The sequence below is a fragment of the Henckelia pumila genome, chromosome 2, assembly GCF_033568475.1.
Source record: "Henckelia pumila isolate YLH828 chromosome 2, ASM3356847v2, whole genome shotgun sequence".
Lineage (NCBI taxonomy): Eukaryota > Viridiplantae > Streptophyta > Magnoliopsida > Lamiales > Gesneriaceae > Henckelia > Henckelia pumila.
In genome coordinates, this window is record NC_133121.1 from 77,563,226 (window position 1) to 77,587,214 (window position 23,989).

General features: G+C 36.9%; 1 protein-coding gene across 1 annotated transcript in view; it reads left to right on the forward strand.

Annotated features, from left to right (window-relative positions):
* Positions 1-9,823: 9,823 nt before the first annotated feature.
* The window catches only part of LOC140884640 (uncharacterized), a 35,736-nt gene continuing 21,570 nt past the window's right edge, over positions 9,824-23,989 (forward strand). Inside the window, exons 1-15 of the mRNA XM_073291457.1 lie at positions 9,824-10,005; positions 11,354-11,429; positions 14,191-14,271; positions 14,354-14,434; positions 15,318-15,391; positions 15,509-15,563; positions 15,681-15,729; positions 15,969-16,106; positions 18,428-18,509; positions 19,295-19,373; positions 19,466-19,512; positions 19,601-19,795; positions 19,982-20,057; positions 20,514-20,594; positions 20,839-20,919. Of these exons, the coding sequence (XP_073147558.1) occupies positions 9,907-10,005; positions 11,354-11,429; positions 14,191-14,271; positions 14,354-14,434; positions 15,318-15,391; positions 15,509-15,563; positions 15,681-15,729; positions 15,969-16,106; positions 18,428-18,509; positions 19,295-19,373; positions 19,466-19,512; positions 19,601-19,795; positions 19,982-20,057; positions 20,514-20,594; positions 20,839-20,919 (1,294 nt within the window). The 5' untranslated portion in view covers positions 9,824-9,906. The remainder of the gene's footprint in view (positions 10,006-11,353; positions 11,430-14,190; positions 14,272-14,353; positions 14,435-15,317; positions 15,392-15,508; positions 15,564-15,680; positions 15,730-15,968; positions 16,107-18,427; positions 18,510-19,294; positions 19,374-19,465; positions 19,513-19,600; positions 19,796-19,981; positions 20,058-20,513; positions 20,595-20,838; positions 20,920-23,989) is intronic.

Below are 23,989 nucleotides of genomic sequence, written 5' to 3' on the forward strand. Positions count from 1 at the left end.
GATTATATGTTGCATACATTTGCATCTTGTACTATCTCTTTTGAGATGTCTGTTAGTAGGGTTCTACCCTATCCTGCTAGTGGATGGACTTTCATCGATTTGGATCTGGCGTATCCACTAGTATTTCGGTATGTGAGCCACCTCCTGAAGCGACGGCACAGCGTGCTACATACCAAGGCCCGATCTGTCTCTGTTATCTATTCTTGACCTTTAGTCAGTAGGTGGTTCACTTGCATTCATGTATACTCATACTCTCGTGCTGAGCGTTTTATGCTCATGTCTCGTACTCTGTGTTTCTGGACACCCTATTCCATGGGGGCAGGTTTGCGATTGGATGAGGCGGGTGGATCCAAGAGGGGCTAGGCAGTGGTTGGCCAACTGGAGTTTCGCCTAGGTTTTTATTCTGTTGTTATTGGGTTGATACAACATTCGATTTGGTTGTATAACTATTTGGGTATTTACAGATTCCTTTCCTTGGGATTGTATAATGTTTATGGTTTCTGCAGTTTAATTCTGATTTCTGTTTAATTAAGTTAATTGCATACCTAAGTTCTGTTTAGTAGGTGATCTCAGTAAGGGTCACTACATTAAGATTTTTCCTTGCTTTCCGAATCTTGCTGAGCGTGCGTTCGATCTCCAAATCAAGTGGTAGAAGCTCCTTAGATAGAATGTTATGCATGCACGACAAGCTAGTACCTGAAAATCACAAAGAAAAATAAAAAAATTCAGAATTTTAATAAAATAAAAAAAAACAGTCTAATCTCAAGCGAAATAAAAATTCTGATATCAAAACAGTCCCCGGCAGCGGCGCCAAAAACTTGACCGGCTAAATCGGTTTGATTAAAATCAACTGGCAAGCGTACCAGGTCAAAGAATAGTAAAGTGAATGAAATTCGGATGTCGAACCCATAGAGACTTTATATATATGAATACCAAAATATATTTATTCCTACTTAATCTAGACCAATAAATAAGAGTGATTCAGATTTTTAAACTAATAATTAAAATAGCAATTAAAATAAAATTAATTAAAACATAGCAGAGATTTGGTTTAATTCAAATATGGGAAAAGTTCGATCAAGCACTCACGTAGGTACCAGACAATTCATGTTACAAGCAGTCGATCTAAGACATCAGACTTAATCTTAATTCACGGGAATTTTCCTAATTTGTTCAAAGGACTATTTCTAGAACAATCAAACCTATTCAAATTTGACGGATTAATCTTTCGTAATTTTAATCAAATTTGAATGCATGAATAGCTGTGAAAATTCAGTTTACACCCAAACCGCATAATGAAACCGAATTCTATTTTTAGTTAGTTTTACACTATGTTGACTATCTAAGTGATCAAATTCGAAACCTCCTCTGTCGACTTGGAATCGATTAACATGCAATCAAATAACTGGCCAGGAAATTCACAAGACAAATATAAATTCGATAATCAATAAAATCAAATCAAGTCTGAAAATCTCAAATAAACAAATCAAGTTTTATACATAAATTGTCTGGCCCAATCACGTGGCCTTGATCGAAAAAGAAAACTACTCACTAATCAAATTCATAATTTAAACAAAGTTTTAATCATGAATTTGCAAAAGAAAAATAAAAGAAAAGAATAAGAATTCTCCCAAGCCTGTAGCCTAGCCGCCGTCTCTGCGTCTCGAACTGGAATAAAATTCAGAACCCTCAAAAAATCATACAAAATCCTATTTATAGTGACCGGATCCCATGATAATTAATTTCCTTATGCAACAAGGAATTCTTGATTTTTCTGACTCCGCGACACGCGCGCGTGCGCCAAAAATGCCTCGCGTGCGCCCAGTTATATAAAACAGTGTCTTTGGCCTTCTCTCGCGCGCGCGCGAGGTAGAAGCTCGCCCGCGCGTGCTATACTCACGATTCTCTGGACTTTCCTTCTGCGCGCGTGCGAGGAAGGACCTCGCCCGCGCGCGTTCTTTATTTTCCTCCATGTTGCGCGATAGCACATCATCTTGCGCGGAACACAACTTCTTTTGCGCTATTAATAAGCGCGATTGCGCACTCCTTCCTTGCACGAACGTTTAGCGCGATTGCTCAACTCCTGGCGCTGTTCTTCGATTCCCTTCAATGCGCAGATGCACTTTCTTTAATTCACTTCGATGCAGCTGTACAATTCCAAAAGCGCACAACACTTGTTCTTTATTCTTCATTGCTTGTGCAGCTATGCTCCATGTACTTCACGGTGCACCACATCTCAAATCTCTTCACATAAAATGTCGAGTTTCCTTCTATTTCCTATAAATAAAACAAGGGAATGATGTGAAACAATATGCATGAAACAACACGTAATACGCTAAAACAAATAACAAATACATGCAAAATAAACTTAATGATGCCATGAAAATATGCATATAAACTACACTTATCAGTGGTCCAGGAAATCCTCCAGTAGCATTGACCTGTTCAACCGATTCTTCTTGAAGTGTGGGACAAATATCAGTAGCATGTCCCACTGCAGCACAAATCCCACATGCCTTTGTGGTTTGTCCATTCCCTACAGCCATCTGACGCACAAGAGACGTCAACTCAATTAATTTTTGTTCAAGGGAAGAGACATTTACCTCGGTGTTCTTCTTTGGTACATGCTCATTCCTGATGGTGCTAAATTGTTGAGAATTAGCAGTCATATTCTCTATCAGATTCCTCGCTTGTACCGGAGTTTTGTCCACAAAAACTCCTCCACTGGCTGCGTCTAGCATACTCCTGTCATGAGGTAACAAACCTTCATAGCAAAATTGTATCAATTCATTTTCACTTATCTGGTGCTGTGAACAGCTAGCACAAAACTTCTTGAACCGCTCTCAGTATTCATGCAGTGATTCCCCTGAGTATTTCTTGATTCCATAGATTTCCTTCCGGATGTTCGCGGCTCTAGAGGCTGGGAAGTATTTCTCCAGAAATATTCTTTTCATCTCTGTCCAAGTTGTGATAGAACCAGAGGGCAAGTAATATAGCCAATCCTTAGCAGCACTCTTCAAAGAGAAAGGAAAAGCTCTCAGCTGAATCTGCTCCTCTGTCACTCCATGGGGTTTCATACTCGTGCAAACCACGTGGAATTCCATCAAGTGTTTATTCGGATCCTCACCTTCAAGACCATGAAAAGCAGGTAATAAGTGAATCAATCCAGATTTAAGCTCAAAAGTAGCATTATTTTCTAATGTAGAAAAAGTAATGCATAAAGATTGTTGATTGGGATCAGGACTCAGATTTGCATTATCAGCCATCTCTTCTTCTGGGAATGCAGCTCGAGCAGCTTCCTCTTGTTGTTGCTTACGAAGTTCTCTCTTTGCCTGTGCAAAGTCCTTTCGATCTCTGGGTCGTAGAGAAAGTCTTCTTCAGCAAAATCACCTGAAAGCATGAACGAGAAAGAACTAGAAACAAAGAAAAGAGAAGAGAGTGAGATTAAACAAAACAAAAACAAAAAGAAAAAGAACACAATAAATTAAGCACCGTTACCCGGCAACGGCGCCAAAATTTGGTAGCGCTTAATCGGGTCACGTCCAAATTACCCGACTCAATCAGATAAACAAATATTGCAGTAGTGTGAGTAGAGATCGTTCCCATGAGGAAAGGTAAATTTAATGTGTTCTAAATAAACTAAAGGAGGGTTTTTGAGTTTTGGAATTTAACTACTGAAAATTTAAGCAATTAAAATTAAATATTATCACTATCATGCAAGATTGAAAATTAAACTGAAAAAATCAATAAGAGACAAGTCTTGGTATCGTTCGACTACACCCTTGATATTTATTCATTCAATCATCGATTTCCTAAAAATAATTAATCTCATCAAATATTCATCATTGAAAATCAAATTCCGGTTTCACCTTAATCTTAGTTAATTAGGCACCAGCGTTCTAAATTAACCCTTACCAATAAATTAACCCGGATTCCAGCGATCTAGATTTAAATCTAAGGTAGCATTCAAATGAGTGAAACTGATGAAGCTAGACAACACAAACACCAACGGTTGTATTTAGCCTAGTCAATAGTTGTTCCTACAATTTAATAGATTCAACAGCAGAAAATATCAAACGTAGTTGCTTCGCAAATTAGTTGATTCAAACAATTACGGATTTGAATTCTAATTTAGCTATAGATTGTATAGCAAAATCCTAAGATGGCCAATCCTAAAATCTTGCACACAAGCATGAAATAAAACAGACCAACTATTGATACTCAACAAGGATTAAAGCATGAAATCGAATCTCATGAATAAATTATAACAAGTTTTCGTCTCCCTCAACCAAGAATAAAAAGTTAGCTACAATGATTCATCAAAAACTCAAGAAAAATTCAAAAGAAAAAGAAGAAAACTTGAAAGATAGTTGGAATACAAAACCTAGCCGCCAAAGAGATTGTAAAAGTCTGATAATTATCCCCCAAAAAGGGAATAAAAGCCTAATAAAAAACTAGAGTCCGAAATAAAAGAATTTCCAAAATTACAAAATTTTTCCCAAACAGACTAGCGCGCTCGATCCCATGAGTTTGCAGGATCGAGCGCATGAAAAGTTACGAACCCATTGTTTTGAATTTCCTCGGCCGCGCTCGATCGCGTGAGTTCCTTGGATCGAGCGCGTGAAAAATGCGATGCCTACTGCCTTGAATCTTTAGATGTCGCGCTCGATCCTATGAGTATATCCGATCGAGCGCACGAGACTATGCAAAAATCCGATTTCTTCTTAAAACTTGATAATTCCTGCATATTAAACCCGGGAGTAGATTATGTAGCTAAATGCATGCATAAAACAAAACTAAGATAAAACATAAACAAAGAGATATGAATGTATGCAAACTACTAACAAAATAACATTAAAATATGCAAACAAAATGGGACTATCAGTGTTCTTGTGTTGAACCGTTATGTTGAATCCGACGAGTGTTGGAAAAGCTAATGGACATTAGCAAGGAGACATCAGTTGTCTGATAGTGATATGTGACATTAGCTAGGATCTAGTTCTCAAGACCTAGCAGGTTGTGTCACTAGTTTCCGGCATGGGATGCGTGATGTTGTTGAGGTGACTGAGACAGTCTGTGATTGACTTAGGAGTCAACAAGATTGCTTTTGGAAATTGAAGACTTTGCAAGATCGCGATGGAATGACTTCGTTATTTCCAGTCAACAAGCTACATCCGTAGGGAGTGTTTGTCAGGGACATTGCGTTTCGGCAATGGACGATAGTCGGATGTGTGAGGTGTGACAAGTTACTTCAAGCGAAGAGTGTATTCAGGAGTGACTCGGGGACCGAAGATTTAGTTCTCTCAGTGCTGGGGCTAATGCGTTCAGCAAAGACACGAGTTGATTGCTTGAAGCCGTTGGGATTTAGTTTCCAGGATCAATAAGTTCCACCTTGTGAGGTTGGGATGGGCGGTGATGATATCATCAGAGACTTCATGATGAGTAATACTAAGTGCAATGACTGTCGAGTTTCGAGACAGGATAGGAAGTGTTTCCATATGTATGTGTACTGTGGAATGTCTCGGTAGAGCACTTGGTAGAAGCTTGTCTTAGTCTTGATGTGTGCATAGAGATTGCAAGTTTGTATAACCATGCGGGAATGCCCAAAGACATATGAGTCTTGTGGAGTGATTGAACTAGTTCAGTGATTGAGACTTCTGGGTGGTAGCCGGTAGTCGAGATGATGAAGTTCATCGGAGATATGATGATTAATGTTGCGACGTATAGGTAGTTTCGCAGTACAATTAGTAAAGATGACATAACGTCATGTTGGCAAGTGATGATAGTAATCATCGGGACACAGTCTTGAGTCATACTGAGAACGTGAACTGTGATTTGCACTAGACATGGTGGGCCGAATTCCCAGTACCGCTTGGAAACTTGTTTGCTTAAGGGGAGCATGGGAAGGATAACCAGTCTGGAAATTGTGTTAAGAAATTACGTTAGAGCATAGCTTTGTGTCAACTGGATTCTCTTGAAGAGAGATTCATGATAGGATGTGTCAGCACAGTGTTGAGATTGGTGTTTCCTGACTAAATTTGTCATGCATCGAGATCCTTGTGGAACCATTTAGATGGTTAGATTCAGTTAATGATTCGACGAATGTCTTAAGCCAGTCGGGTTATGACTTGGTCTTCGTCAGTTTAGGATTTTCCTAGGGACGATGATCTTGATCAAGCGGGAGTTTGTATCTTTCGTGATCAGTGAGATAGTGGTTACGACGGAAGACGTATAAGTGTTATGATACATTACTGCCAAGGAAGTTTAGATGTCATCAAGTAGCGTAGTAGTTTTCAGTTGGGAGAATGCTAATGCGGTTCAGCATTAATGTATCTTGCAGGAATTTTGATAAGAGTCTGAGTGTGTCGAAAGATATGATGCGCAAGTAACGATCTTTAGTACGTTCCCGAGGTTCAACCCTAGATTTCGAGGAAGAAATCTTTTAAGGGGGGGGGGGGGGGGAAGAATGTAGTGACCCGTATCCAGAATTAGCGATTTATGAGCGATTAATCATGTGATCATGCTTAGATTAATTAAAACATGATCAAGGAAATCCCTGATGGATTAACGGAGTCCGAGATTGGATCCAAAATACTCGAAAATAGCTGGGAATGTTCCAAGTCTTAGGCAGGATCGGAGGCTCCGAACCTGGGATCGGATGTTCCGAAGTGTTTAAGTTTGGAGGGCCTGAGGATGTTCGGGAGGGTGAAGTTCGGACGATCCGAAGAGGGATCGGACGGTCCGATCTTCATCAGATAAGATAAGATAATGGAATTATGTGATTGGCCAAGACTATAGTTCGGACGATCCAAAGTCCCGGATCAGACGGTTCGAACCGTGGTCCGGCCAGGTGTCCGAAGGAGTGACATCATGAATGACGTAATATCGGGATCAGACGATCCGAAGTCCCGACCGGACGGTTCGAAGTGCTATCAGGTGACACTTTTCACGCATGCAGAGTTCGGACGGTCCGAAGGTAGGTTCGGACGATCTGAACCCTCGTCTATGAAATGAGGCCGAGGGGCTCATTTCACAATCGCACCAACGTCCTCTCCTTCGCCCGAGTAGCTCTATTTTAGGGCTTTGGGTACTCTTATTTTAGAGTTGGAGTGAAAAATATATCTTAGTACAGTCAGACAGTGTCTGACCTAGTTGTAGAGCAGTGATCGTGTAGCGGAGCCGTGCTCGAGGTTGTGGAGCTGTAGCAGGGGTGTGCCCCTAGTTGCGGGATAGTCGCCATCAGTGGGCTGACGACGGACACAGGTATAACTATGGTCTCCTTAAATTATTTAGGAGTATGCGATAACTTAGTTAAGGCTTTTAGAGCTTAATGAATGATGCATGAGTATTTCCATTGTAGAGCTGATGATAGACTTGGACCTAGAATAGGACTCCTAGGACTGCCTTTAATAAGGTACGTAAGTACTGACTGAGATGGCCAGCATGATATATATTATATGTATTGCATAAGTATGTGCTACGTGTTTTATATGTTTTAGGACTTTAGCACATGCATGTTTTTACGGCAGACTGCATCTGGTATGATGTGAGTCGTGACAGTTTTCATCGGTGATGAGTTACTCCTTATGGATTCGTGTCTGGGGAGACTCAGCCCCTGGTTTTACTATCACTAAGAGCGGCCACGACGATGGGTTTTGACGCTATAGTTGATAGAGGAATATAGGAGCGGCACCGCGGACTAGCTATCCGGCATTGCCCTGTATATTCTTGGCGCCCCTGAGTAGACTGTTTTACCTTCGTTTTAAATACACTTTTGTGCTGCATATATTATATATATCATTGCTTATGTATTGAGCTTAGAGCTCACGTCCAATATTTTCTGTATGTCTGAACACCCCATTCGACGGGGCAGGTATAGGTGCAGGATTGAGCACCAGGAGTATGGAGAGACCAGTGACCCTTGAAGACAGCAATATTAGCTGTAGGTTTTATTTAAGTTTATTCGATTGGGTTGTATGAATTTGTTTAGCCGGTTGTATTCTGCCGGTCTGTTTCTATTTTAAGTCTTCCGCAACGATTTATTTAAATGCATGCTTAATTATGATCTAAACTTTGATTAGATAGTTGATTCGGGTTGGGTCGCTACACGGACAGTCCGAACTCCCTGCTTCTGGTTTGCTTAACTCGTCGGATCTTTTGACTACTCGAACCATTTCGCACGTCGTGGAGATGATTTTTGAGTTATTTTTCGCATACCATGACCCTTAATCGTGTTTTATTTATTTAGTCTCATAATACGAAACTTGGGTCACTACATTAAACCTACCCATATTTAGCATAAAAAATAATAATGTTGATATAAAAAAATAATATTATTTTTATTTGGTGATCCAAATAGAAGATTCGTCACACAAAATTGTCTCATAAAATCGTCTCATAAAAGTTTTTGTGTTAAGTTAATATAAGAAAATATTTCAGTAAATTTATTATTCACTCATAACTATCATATTCCATATTTATTTTTTCGAATACTCGACAAATAATTAAAATATGAATTTACTTTTGAAGGTAATGTAAATTATTTTAGGGTAATGCTGCATGTACACGGAGTGTTACACGTTGGGTTACACATTGAACTTGAAATTACATGATTATCTTACATGCATTTTTGAAAGATTTTTTCCAAATAAAGTGCAGGGATAATCATGTAATTTCAAATGAAATATGTAACTAAACGTGTAATACTCCGTGTACATGTAACATTACCCATTATTTTATGCACGCATTTAGTTATTGTTGTTGCTAAACATCGACCACATAGAAAAGTTACTATAGTAGTGTAAACTTAAATACCTTTTCTTTAATGTCAAATCAAGAAAATAAGTAAGTAGACAAATTGGAATGCAATATAGTAAGTTTCAGATATGTGATTTGGATCGTTTTTTCCCCTTGCTAAATAAGTAGACAAATTGGAATGCAATATAGTAAGTTTCAGATATGTGATTTGGATCGTTTTTTCCCCTTGCTTTCTAATTTACCACGTGCGATGTTATATTCATGAATTGGTCGATATATATACCTGCTGTAAAAAGCTAAAAAAGTAATACTTTTACTAAAAAAATTAATATTTTTTTATGGGTTGTATCGGATTAAAAAACCGTATCAGAAATTAACTATTGAGATCATGAATTTTATGTGATAATAAAAATAATTTTTCCAATCCACGCGTTACACATGACAATATACTATATGCCCACCATGTGCAATCAATAATTTAATGGTCACATTATTAAACAACATATGTATATATGGATGAGTAAAATGAAATTAAATACCAAATCACGCCAGATCGCATCTCGCACAAACTCCAACGTTTATTAAAACAACCAAAAAGTTTGCATCAAAAGCGGGACTGTCTACTCGAATGTTCATTTATCTATGATAAAATAACAACACAACACACAAGAATTTGTGTATAATAATGAAACCATATAAACTACCTATGGTAAATCACGAATATTTACGTGATATCATGGATCAATTCGTGAGATATATATTTTATTTATGTTATTAATGAAAAAATATTATTTTTTATTGTAAAATATGAATATAGTTGGTCTGTCAGATTTTTCGTAAGACGGTTTCACAATTAGGTGATGTATTAAAAAATGATTATAGATTTATAATAAATGTATTATTAATTATTTATATTACACATATATTTATTTTAATTTTTAATTTTTAATTTAATATGGGAGCTGTATACGGAACATAGATAGATTTGCCACGTAATTTGGTTGGCCCACTCCCCAAAATATATACAACATATGGATTTCATTTGCGTCTATGCTCTGGGCTTTGACTAAATTTGTCGCACGATCATAGAATCGGACATCTGATCGATCGCGTATACTCCCACACTTTCGTGTTTCATTTGTGCGAGAAATGGGTCGGAGTGCAGTGGGTTTCGTTGGTTTGGATGATATCTCCTTGGAACTGGCTGCTTCTCTTCTGCGTTCTGGCTATGAAGTTCAGGCATTTGAGGTTTTCCCCAACTTCCTTTCGTGTAATTTTTCTTTTTCTCTTTTCATGTTTGGTTTTTGTATGATCGACGTGTACGGCCAGAGTTTAAGATGACGATGTTGATAAGCATGTCCAGTTGCAATCTTGTTTTCTTTTACTCTTTTTGGGTGTTATTATTATAAATTCGGTTTCATGTCCCATTTGCCACCATTTGGACCAAATGTGGTTGATTTGGTTTGTCCAAAGAATTGAATGCAAGAACTATTCAAGGTCCAGGATCCGTCAACTCGAAAACTTTTGGTGTGGTGATGATCGACATGGTATGTGGGGTAGGCTGTGACTTTGAAATTTGCTGTTCTTGTACACACATAAATCTGGTTTGTTGTGCGATGCCCGATTAATGTTTTTAAGTGTTGGAACCTGCAAGGAATGTTAAAGCATACTAGTATTGTTGACCACCTCACCAGACTGATAAAAAAAAAGAAAGAAACTTTATATTTTAGACAATTCGATATTATCTTAGTCAGCCCAGTCCCTGTGTGTTGCATTTATTTATTTGATTAATACTGTATCGAGATATTCAACATGGAAAAATGGTTGATTGCATTGGATGTGCCTGTAACTAATGAGCTGAGGGTAGTAATCGAAGGATTGAATAATCGACGGTATCCTTGATCTTTACAATGAAAGATCAACAATTTGAGTCTGGGTGAAGTTTGGCACTATAGATCCATTACTGGGGAAGACGAAACGCATGTGGACCATGGACCGATGTTGATGCACTATGTAGTCTGGACCGTCTGGTCTATTCATGACGCACTATTACCCAATATATGTACATCCTTTGTGGATCATGTGGCCTCTTTAGAATTCACAGCAGGTTTGATTAATTTTCCCGATTCAAAGAGGATATATACAGCCAATTTTTTTTTTATTCTAATGGCTGTATTTAAGGAATTGCTGTTCTTATCATGCCTATTATTACCATTGGGCATTAGTTTCGATCCTGAAATATCCATATCTCAGATTAGAGAATGGTGGGATCCTGTAATCTTCCCAGGATGATTTTGGAAAAATATAATCACTCACTCTAGTCATAAGCTAAGCAGTACAATCAACCACCATCCGAGAATCAGCAAGCTAGATCATGAGGTTCACCATTTGAAAGTACTTTAACTTACAGATCGGCAAGCTATTCTGATGTATGATTGCCATTTGCAGCAATTATTTGGAATGTCAAATGGGATCAAATTTCAAGATGCAGCCAATTTTCAGTTTTCAATTTTACTGATAAAAACATTCAATCAGGTTCAGATTAATTCTTTCTTACCTGTGTACTTACAATGCTTGTTTAAATTTTACATTTCAGATATCTGGTTCTCTGATGGATGATTTCTCAAAATTAGGGGGTAAAAAGTGTTCCAATCTGGCAGATACAGGGAAAGGTAAATGACACAGCTCTGACTTTTGCTGTCTTCGATGTGTCATATTTCCTATCTTTGGATTAAAACCACTGTAAGAAGTAGTTGTAGTTATCATAATAAATTCTTTTGAATTAGTAATTTACAAATTTTTTTTGCAGTATACGCATTCCGGAATGCATTTTCCTTTCTGATAGTAGATGCCTAAGTCAGTGTGGTGTTTCCAGGATGATTTGATCTAATGCTAAATTGTTGTTAGTGTTACTTTAGAATGAATAAGTTTCACCACTCGCAACAAGAAAAATAAATTATTAAGAGATTAAGACACCAGTATCCAAATGGTCAAGTATAGTGATTTTAGTTTTTGAAGATAAACAAGAACGATAGAGACAGTCATATGTGTGGTAAAAATATATTATTTTCTGAATAAATAATCACAATACAAACCTGCAACATATATACAAACTTATTTCTATATTATATTCACAGTCTAACCTTAATTAATAGACAAACCATAAGGAATAAATATAATCAAATATTCTGATACTAATTAAAATATTTTCTTTCCTTTTTCTACACTCTCCGTCAAGTTGGAGCGAAGATATCTATCATGCCCAACTTGCAGATGAATTATACCTTTTTGTTGAAAAAATTGACCCAAAAGTATATTGAAATATTCTTTTCCATTATCACTTCTGAACACTTGAATTTTTTCATGAAATTGTGTTTCAACCATTGCATAAATTTTTTTGAAAATTTGTTCAGCTTCTGATTTATCAACAAGTAAACCCAACTCAAACGTGTGCGATCATCAATAAAGGTGATAAACCATCGTTTTTTTGAAAGAGTTGCTGTTTTAAATGGTCCCGACACATCACTATGAATAAGTGCAAAAGGTTTCGATGCTTGATGTGGATGAACAGGAAATGATGCACGATGATGTTTGGCAAAATGACAAATATCACATTGAAAAACAGAAAGATTTTTATTACTAAATAACTTTGGAAACAAATGATTCAAATAATGAAATTCGGGTGTCCTAATCTATGGTGCCAGAGCATTATCTCATCGCTACTAGAACTAGAGTTTGGTATGATACTAGATCGTTGGGCTTGTCCACATGAGTGACTTTCTTTCTCAAAGTATTAAATGCCTCCACGTTTCTTAGCACTGCCAATCGTCGTCCCCGAGTCCAAATCCTGAAATATTTGAGGAAAACTTAGCACAACACTTTAAATCATGAGTTAATTTGCCAACAGAAAGCAAATTACAAGAAAGATTAGGGACGTGCAAAACATTTTGAAGAGTCAAATTTTTCGAGATGACAATAGACCCTTTTTCAGCAATTGCAGATAAAGAACCATCAGCTGTTTTAATTTTCTGATTTCCAGCACTTGGGATTTAGGAATGAAACAATCTGGAGGATCCTGTCATTTGATCAGAAGCACCTGAATCTAGATTTTTCAGCGTTGTTTTGTTCTTCCACTCCAGATTGATAAGCCCTTGAAACCCCACTGCCTTTTTGTTTGAAAGACTTTGGTTTTCAGTTAGGTGGTTTGCCGTGTAACTCCCAACATGTTTCTGCAGTATGCCAGGGCTTTTTACAGTGTTCACACACAACTTCTCCCTTCCTTGCCTGAGCCGTATGCTGTCGGTTTGGAGGTGCAGCAGGAAAATTTTTGCTGAACAGGGTTGAAGTTTCTGAAACTGATGATGCCTCCTCGCTCAACATGATTTTCCTTCTGGCTTCTTCCCTTCTTATTTCAGCAAACACTTCACTTAATGATGGCAGCGGATTTCTGCCCAGAATTCTTCCCCCAACTTCATCCAAGTACGGTTAAGTCCTGCCAAAAACACATACAATCGGCCACCTTCCATATGTCTGTGATATTTGGTGCTATCATTTTTGCACTCCCATTTATCATCATAGCATAGATCCAATTTCTGCCACAATCCTTTCATTTCATTATAGTATTCGATGACAGTTTTTTCTCCTTGTCTAGACTGCCATAGTCTAGTCTTCAAGTCAAATATCTGGGATGAATTCTCCAAATGAGAGTAAGTCTCCCGAACGGCCTCCCACACCTCTTTTGCGGTGGGTAGGAATAAATACGTCCCCTCTCAATTGAAGGTTCCATTGAGTTAGCTAGCCACACGATTATCATGGAGTTTTCAGATTTCCAGCCCGTCCACTTTGGATCATCTTGGGCAGGCTCTGTGATTCCTCCGTCAGGTAACCTAGACCCAATGACAAGTTTGATTGACTGAGCCCACTCTAAATAATTTTTGCCATTCAACTTATGGCTGGTCAATTGAATGGAGCCTTTGAACCCAGTAAAATTCATAGGATATAGGTCGGTGCTTTAGCACCTTTCGTACCACCACTCTCTCCCGAAAACATTTTAATCTCGTCTTCGTTAGTTTCTGACATGCTAGCCTCTTTCCTGTCAAATATGCAGCGGGTATACAGAGACTAGGCTCTGATACCATGAAGATAAACAAGAACGATAGAGACCACCATATGTGTGGTAAATATATATTGTTTTCTGAATGAATAATCACAATACAATCCTACAACATATATACAAACTTATATCTTTAGTATATTCACAGTCTAACCTTAATTAATAGACAAACCATAAGGAATAAATATCAATCAAATATTCTGATACTAAAAATATTTTCTTTCCTTTTTTCTACAGTTTTGCTATTCCATGGGTAAGTATTCTATAACTATGATCCTGGTCTTGATTCAAGCCTACATTTTTTCGCTCTTTTCACTCAGGTGTCCATGCTTTGGTCATACTGATATCTCATGTTGATCAAATAAACGATATTTTTTATAGCGATGAAGGTGTTTTAAAAGGTACCTTTCAAACTTGTATGAAGTTTTTTTTATTAATTGTGACTTGTTTGAGATGCACTAATGTTATTTTCCGAGTTTACAGGATTGCGTAAAGATGTAATCATCATTCTCCATTCTACCATACTCCCTGCACATATCCAGAAGCTGGAGAAAAGTGTCACAGGTAACTTTTATTTGTCATACTTATCAACTTTTATACTAAATAAAGTGATAAAGATTTACCAATAAAAAAAGAAACTGCTGAAGATTCAAGTCTACTGAATGTATATGTTTATCTCAACTTTCTTTGTCCTCTCTGTAAAAATAACTTACATTAATTTGATTTGTGTACCTCCATCATACAATTGATTTTCCAGAATTATGTTTCGTTATTAGCTGCAGCAGATTGGCATACCAATGTTTCCTTTCTTTGCATACTTAACCATTTCAAAACTTTTTCCTGAATCATTATCAGTATAAGATGTATTGTTTCTGAACCCTGCATGGTTGACCCGAAACGTCAGCCATCCCATTTATCTTTAAATTGAACATACCTTTTTTATGTTCTAATAGAGCAGCATCCAACGTCATGCAAATTCTGTGTGGCATGATCTAGATAGAAAATTGCTTATTTCATTTTCCAGTGGGGGGTGTATGTACTGGAGAAAAGAATTCTGCCTACCACAGCACCTATCTTTGTGGAAACAGTTACAATAATCTCTACTACACTTGTAAAAACATAAATCTTACTAACCTGAGTGTAATATTTTCTGATAAAACGCAGTCTCCTTTAGTCTTTACACAGCTTTTAATCTTCCAAGAATTCTAAACTAAATTTCTTTCAACATTTCCTTTCAAGTTGATAAATAGTTATATTATCAGTTCTCACTTTGGAAATGATCAATTAAAAACAACAGATCGTCGAGTCTTTGTTAAGCCACTAACCCATAATTGTTAGAGCTACAATTGCCGTACTACGAATCCTTGTGCCTAGAAATATGGACAGGAAATTAATTTTATGTTCGATTACATTCTGTGCGTTCCATAATATTTTTATTTCCTTGCAGAGGATTATCAAATGACATTTGTTGATATGTATGTCTCAAGGGCTGTGTCTGAGGTTTTGAATGGGAAAGTTATGGTAAATCTTCTAGCTATTTTTTAAGATGTTTTGAAGAATCAATTTTTCTGTCGGTATACACTTAATTCTTTTATTTTTTATATTTTTTACATATTTTTTTTTATCAATGATCTACAGATTACTTCCTCAGGAAGATCAGGATCCGTCTCTAGGGCACAACCCATTCTTTCTGGTTCAAGTCACCCCCTCCTTTTTTTTTCAGCAATTTGCTTCAAAGATTGCTCGGAGACAAAAAATTTAAAATAATTTCACACCACTGAGTATATTATTATTGTTATTTTTTGTGCAGCCATGGGCGAAAAACTTTTCTTTTTCGAGGGTGAAGTTGGTACTGGCAGGTGTGATCTCTTAATGACTTCTTGATCTTTATATCCTCTTAAAAATAAAAAAGTGTGTCTCATCGTGATAGGCAATGCAATAGTTCTTTAACAAAGTGTGTGCATTAAATATTGCTGAAGGAGAAAAAGTAAATTTTTTTAATCTCATTTTGGATATCAATTGAAAGTGAACGGTTTATTAATTATGCTGTACATAATGCTCAACTTTCTCTTATACATTCTTTGTAATTTCATTGCAGCAAAAGTAAAATGGTAATTGAGCTCCTTGAAGGCATTCACTTTGTAGCATCACTTGAGGCCATGTCTCTTGGTACTCAAGCTGGAATTCATCCAATGATATTTTATGATATCATATCTAATGCTGCTGGCAATTCATGGTGACTGAATTCTTATAATTGTTTAATTTATTGTTCTTTTTCCTTTTTTTTTAAACTTTTGCGTAGAACTTGAAAAAGGTATTTTTCAGCAACTTATGCTTGTGAATTCATATTTTTGTGCCTGTATTATTTTATACCTGATAGGACACAAGCCAAAAATTCTATGTCATTGGCACCTTCCATCCGTTTCTTTGATGATTACTTGTGGCTCCTTTCTAAGTTGCATTTGAACCAAAAACAGCATATGACTTCTAGACAATATTTTTTTGTGGCAGTTTCTATGAAGTGGTAATATCTCCGAAACAATCTAAGAAAGATGTTATACTCATCTGGGTTGGAACAAGCTAAAGTAGAATTTTATGCTCATCGGTTAGTGGTTAAGGGGGGAGATAGAATTAGATTTTGGGAGGACTGTTGGGTAGGGCAATCCTCTTTTAAGATCCTTTTCCCTCTTCTTTTTCAGATTTCAAGAGTTCATACTAAGCCCATTTCACATTTTCTTTCTAGAGATTCATCTTCATTGATTGACTCATTTTCTTGGAATTTTAATTTTCTTCGTGATCTTAGAGATGAGGAGCTGGGCGATTTAATCAGATTGATGGAGGTTTTGGGCAGGGTTAGTATTGTGGAGGGAGTAGAGGATGTTAGGTGTTGGGAGTGGGATGTCTCAGGAGAGTTTTCAGTAAAATCCTTCTTTGAGTCTTTCTTTCCGGAAGCTTTGTTTCCAAAATTTGATCTTTTTCATACAATCTGGAAAGCTCCGATTCCTTCTAAAGTAAAGGTTTTCTCATGGATTGCGGTGTTGGGTAGACTGCCGACTTGTGATTTGTTCCAAAAGAGGTTTCCGAAATGTCTTCTGAACCCTAATTGGTGTGTGCTGTGCAAGAAAGGAGGAGAGAGTCAGGATCATATGCTGGTTCATTGTCCATTCACAAGCTCCTTATGGTGGTTAGCGCTTAAGGAGTTTGGTTTGTTGTGGGTGATACCAAAGACCACCAAGGATTTGTTCACAGCAGATTTGGGGTGCTCACTGGGAAAAAGGGGGAAAATTCTGTGGGCAGCTATAATCCATTGCGTTTGCTGGATCGTATGGCTGGAAAGAAATAGGAGGATCTTCGAAGACGAAGAAGCTTCGGTTGGAGAGATATGGGATAAGATTAAGTTGACTGTAGCAGCTTGGATAAATAATTTAACAGAATTCCAATCGTATGCGATTTCAGATTTGTATAGAGATTGGAGTTTAATCTTGAATTAGCTTATCTTTCGAACTAGTTTAGAGGAATTTGTGGACCACTGGTCCACTTTTGTACGCAACTCCTATTTTAATTATATAATATTTGTGTTTCTTATAAAAAAATAAGAAATTTATGCTCATCTGGGCTGAATACAGAGTCAGTTTAGGGGAATAAAGTTTTAGGTTTACTTGCATTAAAGGAGTTACAACTAAACTTGAGCTGTAGGCTATGGTTTTCTGGTGATTGATCCTTAATAATGGAGCACTACACAGTGAGGAAACCAAAGATAATAGTAAAAGTAGAGTGAATTAGAGTAAATTTCGTGTCCTCTTATGGGAAATGTTTGTGCAGGGAGGGGTGCCCGATAGATTGTTGGAAGTGAACTTGATCAAGAGAATTTCAATTTATTATTGTTAGAAATACAAATAAGCTCATAATTGTCTGCAAAATTCATCTTTTCTTTTCAAGGTTACAATTCATGCCATAGAAAAACTGGCTTCAAGTCCAATTTATAGCATCCTTTTGTTTTGTGACTAGGTAATTAGGCTTCACCTGATTTATCTTGTAAACACGACATTATGTTCAAGTAGAATGTTGTTTTAATCAAATACATCCCAGCCTTTTAGATGAGGGAAAGAGGCCGAGATGCTACAAGAATGATACAGATATTAAATGGGATTTTTACTTGTGTTTGCTATTTAAATAAGATTCTCTTCCCCAGCAAAATGTGAAAGTTATATATTTTACACAAACAACTCCATAATCCATACAAATTTCTTGAGACTTCTGTATCTGCTTAAGTCAGCGGAGTCGAAACTTTTGCAAATTGTTGCAGTAGGCATGGCACTAGAAAAAGCTATTTTCATAAATTCTGATTTCAGGTACAGCATGCAATTTTATATGCTAGATGTCAGATTTGGGGCTAATAATTTAGTTTATACTAGCGTATTGGGTACAAAGCTACAAGAACTAACATGCTTTATGTGGATGTTTCAATTGTTTGATTAGATTCCTGTCTCAACATCATTACATGCTCGCATATTTGTTCTGGTCATCTTAACTTTTATCCTTGTTTGACGTTTGTAGGGTTTTCAAAAATTACATTCCTCATTTGTTTAAGGGCAACCAGTCAAAGCCTAATATGCTCCACGCTTTTGTTCAAAACATGGTAAGATATTGCAACTCACTCAAGGTAGTGGATTTTGCCTTTTATAACTGCAATTCCACGTCGTTGGCCATCAGACATAATGAATAACAGTAGATGTGATGAGTCATCTCGTGTTCCACATTGATACCTCTTGTTTTTTAATACATTCAATGAATAGATGTAAATTTCATGTTTGGAGATGTCTTTGAAACCTATCCAGCAGAAGTAATGTTTTCTTTCTCAATTAACTTATATTGGGATGCTTTCTATTCCACTCATGTACACACACATGAAAGGGAGAATAAAATTCTGTTGCATAATTGTCCTTCACTCTGGAAAATAACACTTTATTTGGAAGTTAGTGATCAACCTTTCACCTCACCGAAGCATGAAATTTGGGATCTTATTTGTAAATCTTTGTAGCTGAAAAATCTTCAGATTTATACAATTTAATATGGATCATAAGCCAAAGCTGGGTAAAGATTTAGGTTTTTAATAGAATGGAGAAGAAGAGTTTTAGGGCTTAACTTGGGTTTGCTGAACAGTATATCAGATGGACATTGAAGAAAAAGTTAAGATTATTTTTATTATTTGGATATAAGGTCCGGAAATCCAATCCGAAATGTTGAGTTTGTGACCAATTCTCCGGGAAAATAAATGGGACATTTACCCCAAAACTATGTATCTAAAATCTGAACTGTTCTCCTAATGTTTTGTGTTGCCAGGCTACATTATCTCTTACAATACCCCGCCCCACCCCACCGTGATATTTATATTCTTCTCATCAGTTTGTAAATGTGTTCAAGGGAATGGTGTTGGAGACGGGAAAATCGCTAGTATTTCCACTTCCCCTTTTAACTGCTACCCACCAACAACTGCTAGCAGGTATACATGCATATCTTATATTTGAGTTTTGCCTGGAGACTTTAGATTCATGCTAAGCACAAGTCAGGCAACATTCACTCTATCTTCGACAGGATTTTCGCATAGCGAAAAGATTGGTGGAGACTCAACATTGCTCGAAGTAAATATTGAGTTAAAGCTTGCAGATATTATCTTGTTTCCCAAACTGTTTTAATAATTTATCTCTGACTGCAACTGGGTTTTAACAGGTCTGGGAAAAGGTAACTGGAGTGAACATTATAGATGCAGTAAATGCAAAATACAACAACCCAGAGGAACTGGCTGGTACATTATCTACCAAATCAAAACATGTAAAGCGAATTGGATTTATAGGACTAGGAGCTATGGGATTTGGCATGGCAAGGCATTTGCTGAAATCAAATTTCTCTGTGCTGGGATATGATGTACGTCTTCATCTCAAATATATGTCCTTACAAAGTAAACAAGCTTTTGTCTATACTTTCAGGCCTATAGCCATAAGCTTAGGGCACAATGATATTTTTTTTTAAAAAAAAATTTCACCAATTTATATTTACTATTAGTTAATTGAAGGAAATATTCACAATTTACGGTAATTAACTTCTGAATAGGTGTATCAACCTACATTATCTCGATTTGCAAATGAAGGTGGCATTTCAGGGAGCAGCCCTGCAGAAGTATCAAAAGGTAATTCTGTAAATTAAGGAGTAGAACCTCTAGGTGAGTGAAGTGTTGATTTTAAAGGAAACAACATGTGTCGTTACTTTGTTTGTGCAACCATTGTAAGGGGTTCTTCGTATTTGTGTCAGTGTGATAAGCAAGATGTAGTACCTTGGAAGGTGAGTGAACCATAAGGACTGCAATCGATATTCCCAGTTCTGATGAGAGTGTAATCTGAAGCAACTGCTTAGTTTTTCCGCTAAGAATTTTTTTAGTTCATGCTTGACATAGAAAAAATCATAATTGCTTGGGGTTCGATTTATTCAACCAGCGTCATTATTTTAAACAACAAAGAGTTCATTATATTCTTTTGTGGATTTGACTTTTGAGAGTCGCATTTGGTGTGAAGACAGTCAGCATTTGATGTTTGTGAATCGGAAAACCTTTCGTTTCTCTGATCATTGCTGTCTGTCAATTTCTCAGATGTGGATGTGCTGGTTATAATGGTTACAAATGAATATCAAGCTGAAAGTGTTCTATTTGGGGATCATGGCGCTGTGCCAGGTACAAGTTTTTACTTTTTAGTATCTCATCTATGCAATGAAGGTTAATTTGAAAAATGACCTCGCTCAGACTTTTTTTTTTTTTAAATAAAAAATTATAACCTTCACGACTAAAAACACATAATGCAACTGGGTAGAAAATGCCATTTTTTGTTTAACAGAGGTCATTTTTTTTAGTTTGACGGAGATCATTTTTTAAATTAATCCTACAATGAATTGGCCTGACTGCTTCTTCATGTTTGTAGCTCTTCCACATGGAGCATCTGTTATCATTTCATCAACTGTTTCTCCAGCATTTATCAGACAACTGGAGCCGCGATTGCACAGTAGGTTTATTATATTTCTACATTTATTCCTTCGATAAATGAAAAATATGTCTTCTCAAGTGTAGAAAGGGTTTTGAGCTTATGAATTGTTACCAACCCAAATATATTGGGCCTAGGCCAGTCTAGCCCACAAGCCTTAGAAGTGTCTAGAAATGGGGTGAATAAAAAAAACTGAAGATAGTAGATTGGGTAGTCTTGTTAAAGAATAGACCTGGACCTAACTCACCCCAAAAGCTAGCTCAAGGGGGCAGAGTTACTTTTTCTATATAAGGAACTCTCAGGAACTCTATCCAACCGATGTGAGACATATTTCAACACCCTCCACACGCCCAGGAATGAACATCTGTAGCGTGGAGATATTAACGGGTGACCCAACTATGAGCAGACCAACACATAACAGTGGGTCTGGGCTCTGATACCCTGTTAAATTTGGACTTGGACCTAACTCAATCCCTAGCTCAAGGGGGGAGGTTGTTCTTGTCTATTTAAGGAACTCCCATGAACTCTATCCAACTGACGTAAGATATATTTCAACACACACCCCACACGCCCAGGAATGAACATCTGGAGCGTGGAGATATTAACGGGTGGTCCAGCTATGGGCAGCCTAATTATGGGCAGTCCAACACATAACGGTGGGCCTGAGCTCTAATACCATGTTAAGAAATTGGACTTGGACCTAATTCCACCCAAAAGCTAGTTCAAGGGGGAGGATTGTCTTTGTCTATGGTAGTGTTTGGGAGAGCTTCTAGGAAGCATTTATCAGTTTTTTCTTAACAAAATTTTACAAAATTTTGAAATTTTGTTAAGGAAAAACTGAGAATTGCTTCCCAGAAGCTCTACCAAACACTACTTATATATTAAACTTCCAGAATATTTACCCAACTGACGTGGGATACAACTATCACACCAACAAATGATAATAATTGACAGAAGTTGAAATGGCAAGTTTGTGCCATTAGGTAATGACAATGGCTATGAATATTATCGAAGATGAAAAGATTCTGAGCAATTCTCTTGGCTTAGGTTTTTTTTTAGTTAATTGACCTAAAAAATTGAATAATAATTTGCTGATCTATTTTTTTCTTGTTATTTGTGTGCCATCTATTCTCATCATCCCTGTGAAGGCAATAGTTACCCTCACCAGAACAAAGTTATCTTTAAGAAAAACCATAAAACTCTGATCAACCAACATCTAAGCCCTTTTCCAATTTCGACAATCAAGGATCGTGGCAATGAAACTTACATCCACGTTATGAGAACCGGACAAAAAAAAAGCTAATAATACGAAAGAAGGTGATAGAATAATTAAGCATCTGTTGCAACAAAATTACCACCTCAAGCTATTTCAAGCCATATTGGTATCGAAAACAACGTAATATTTCTCATATCACCACCTTAATTCATGAGAGTACCACCAAACTGCCATGAGCACAATTCATACAGAACCTCCAGCAACAGGATACAACTTCTATATGATTACTGTCGCTACATAATCGAAACCAAAGGCAAAGAGATACCAAATGAAATTTATTCTGCAGATTCCACAAGTCCACAACCAAACCATATGAACCTTTTCCAAGCTAGACTACTTAGTGGGATCAGATCCGTCACCTTCTTTTTAACAACCAAAGGTCTCTAATGTGGCAATTGTGACATTTGATCTGAATGAAAAAAATTCCACCAGTTTTGGTGATGGTAATCGAACTCATTATTTCCACATTCTCCGCAAAAGTTTCATATTTCATTAAAATTTCATATATTATATAATGCTTCAGTCTTTCTATCTTGAATTGGTGACTAAAACATGACCAACTTGCTCATTTTTAGGCATGAGATAGAAACTCTTAAGGGTGCAACCGAACCAAATACCAGTAATGTCTACAAGTTCAATCTTGAACCAAGTTTTTTTTTTGGATAGGAAACGATAATATATTAATAGAATAGCATAATTACAAAAAGTGGACCAGTAGTCCACACCTAACTTGGGCTCAAAAGCTGCTAGCAAAATATGAGAATCCAACTTCTATACAGATCTGACAAAATTATTCAAACTCTGTATTCTTCAAACTCCAACACGCACTCTAAACTTGATCTGATCCCAACATTCTTCAAGCGAGTCTTCTAGATCGTCAAAGATCCTCCTGTTCCTTTCCAACCAAACCGACCAACATAAATAGTGAAGAACAATAATCCAAAAGATAATGCCCCTCCTCCCCAGACCACTCCCAAGTCCCAGCATTTACTGCAAATAAATCCCAAGTTGATCTTGGAAGAACCCAAACCAAACTCATCTCCACCAAAGCTTTTGACAAAAGATCGTATGTAAATGGGCAACGAATAAGTAAGTGATCCTGAGTCTCCACCTGTTGTCGGCACAGCACACCCCAACTTGGGCATAATGAACATAAAGGGTTTCTCCTTTGCATCAAGTCACATGTCGGTAATTTTCCGAACACAGGTATCCACGAGAACACGTGAACCTTGAAAGGTGTGGAAGCTTTCCAAATAGTTCGTCACAGAGGAAAAGAAGCTTGAACCAAGTTGAGCTAACTAGAGTGGCATTTGAAACTTGACGAATAAATTATTTTGAGCTCAAACAAGGCTTGAGTCTGAGTGAATGAGCTTTGACTAGTATTCAATGTGGTGAAAAATACAGAAACTAATAAGTTACTATGTTTAATTCCAAACAACAACAAAATCAATCAAAATATTTATTGATCATTAAAAATTACTTCGAAAAACAAATTGAATCAGATAAAAAAATACTTTTTAAAAGAACTAAATGTATGTAGAGAAAAATATGCAGTTGAGTACAAAATCTGGAAACTAGAGAAAAAAGCCAAGAAGATCAAGAGTTAAAAGAGATAACAGGATCTATAAAATTCATGTCTTTCATATGCTTGTGACTGCTGTTGCACCAAACAGGAAGCTGGAGAAGTGAGTCTTATGTTTCTGGGAGAAGAAGAAAACAGAATTTGAAAGAGCTTGGCTCAAATCACAAAGAATTCTTAGAAAAAGTCAAAAGGATGTTTTAAAAAGTTAGGTATAAAAGAATATTTTCTAGTAA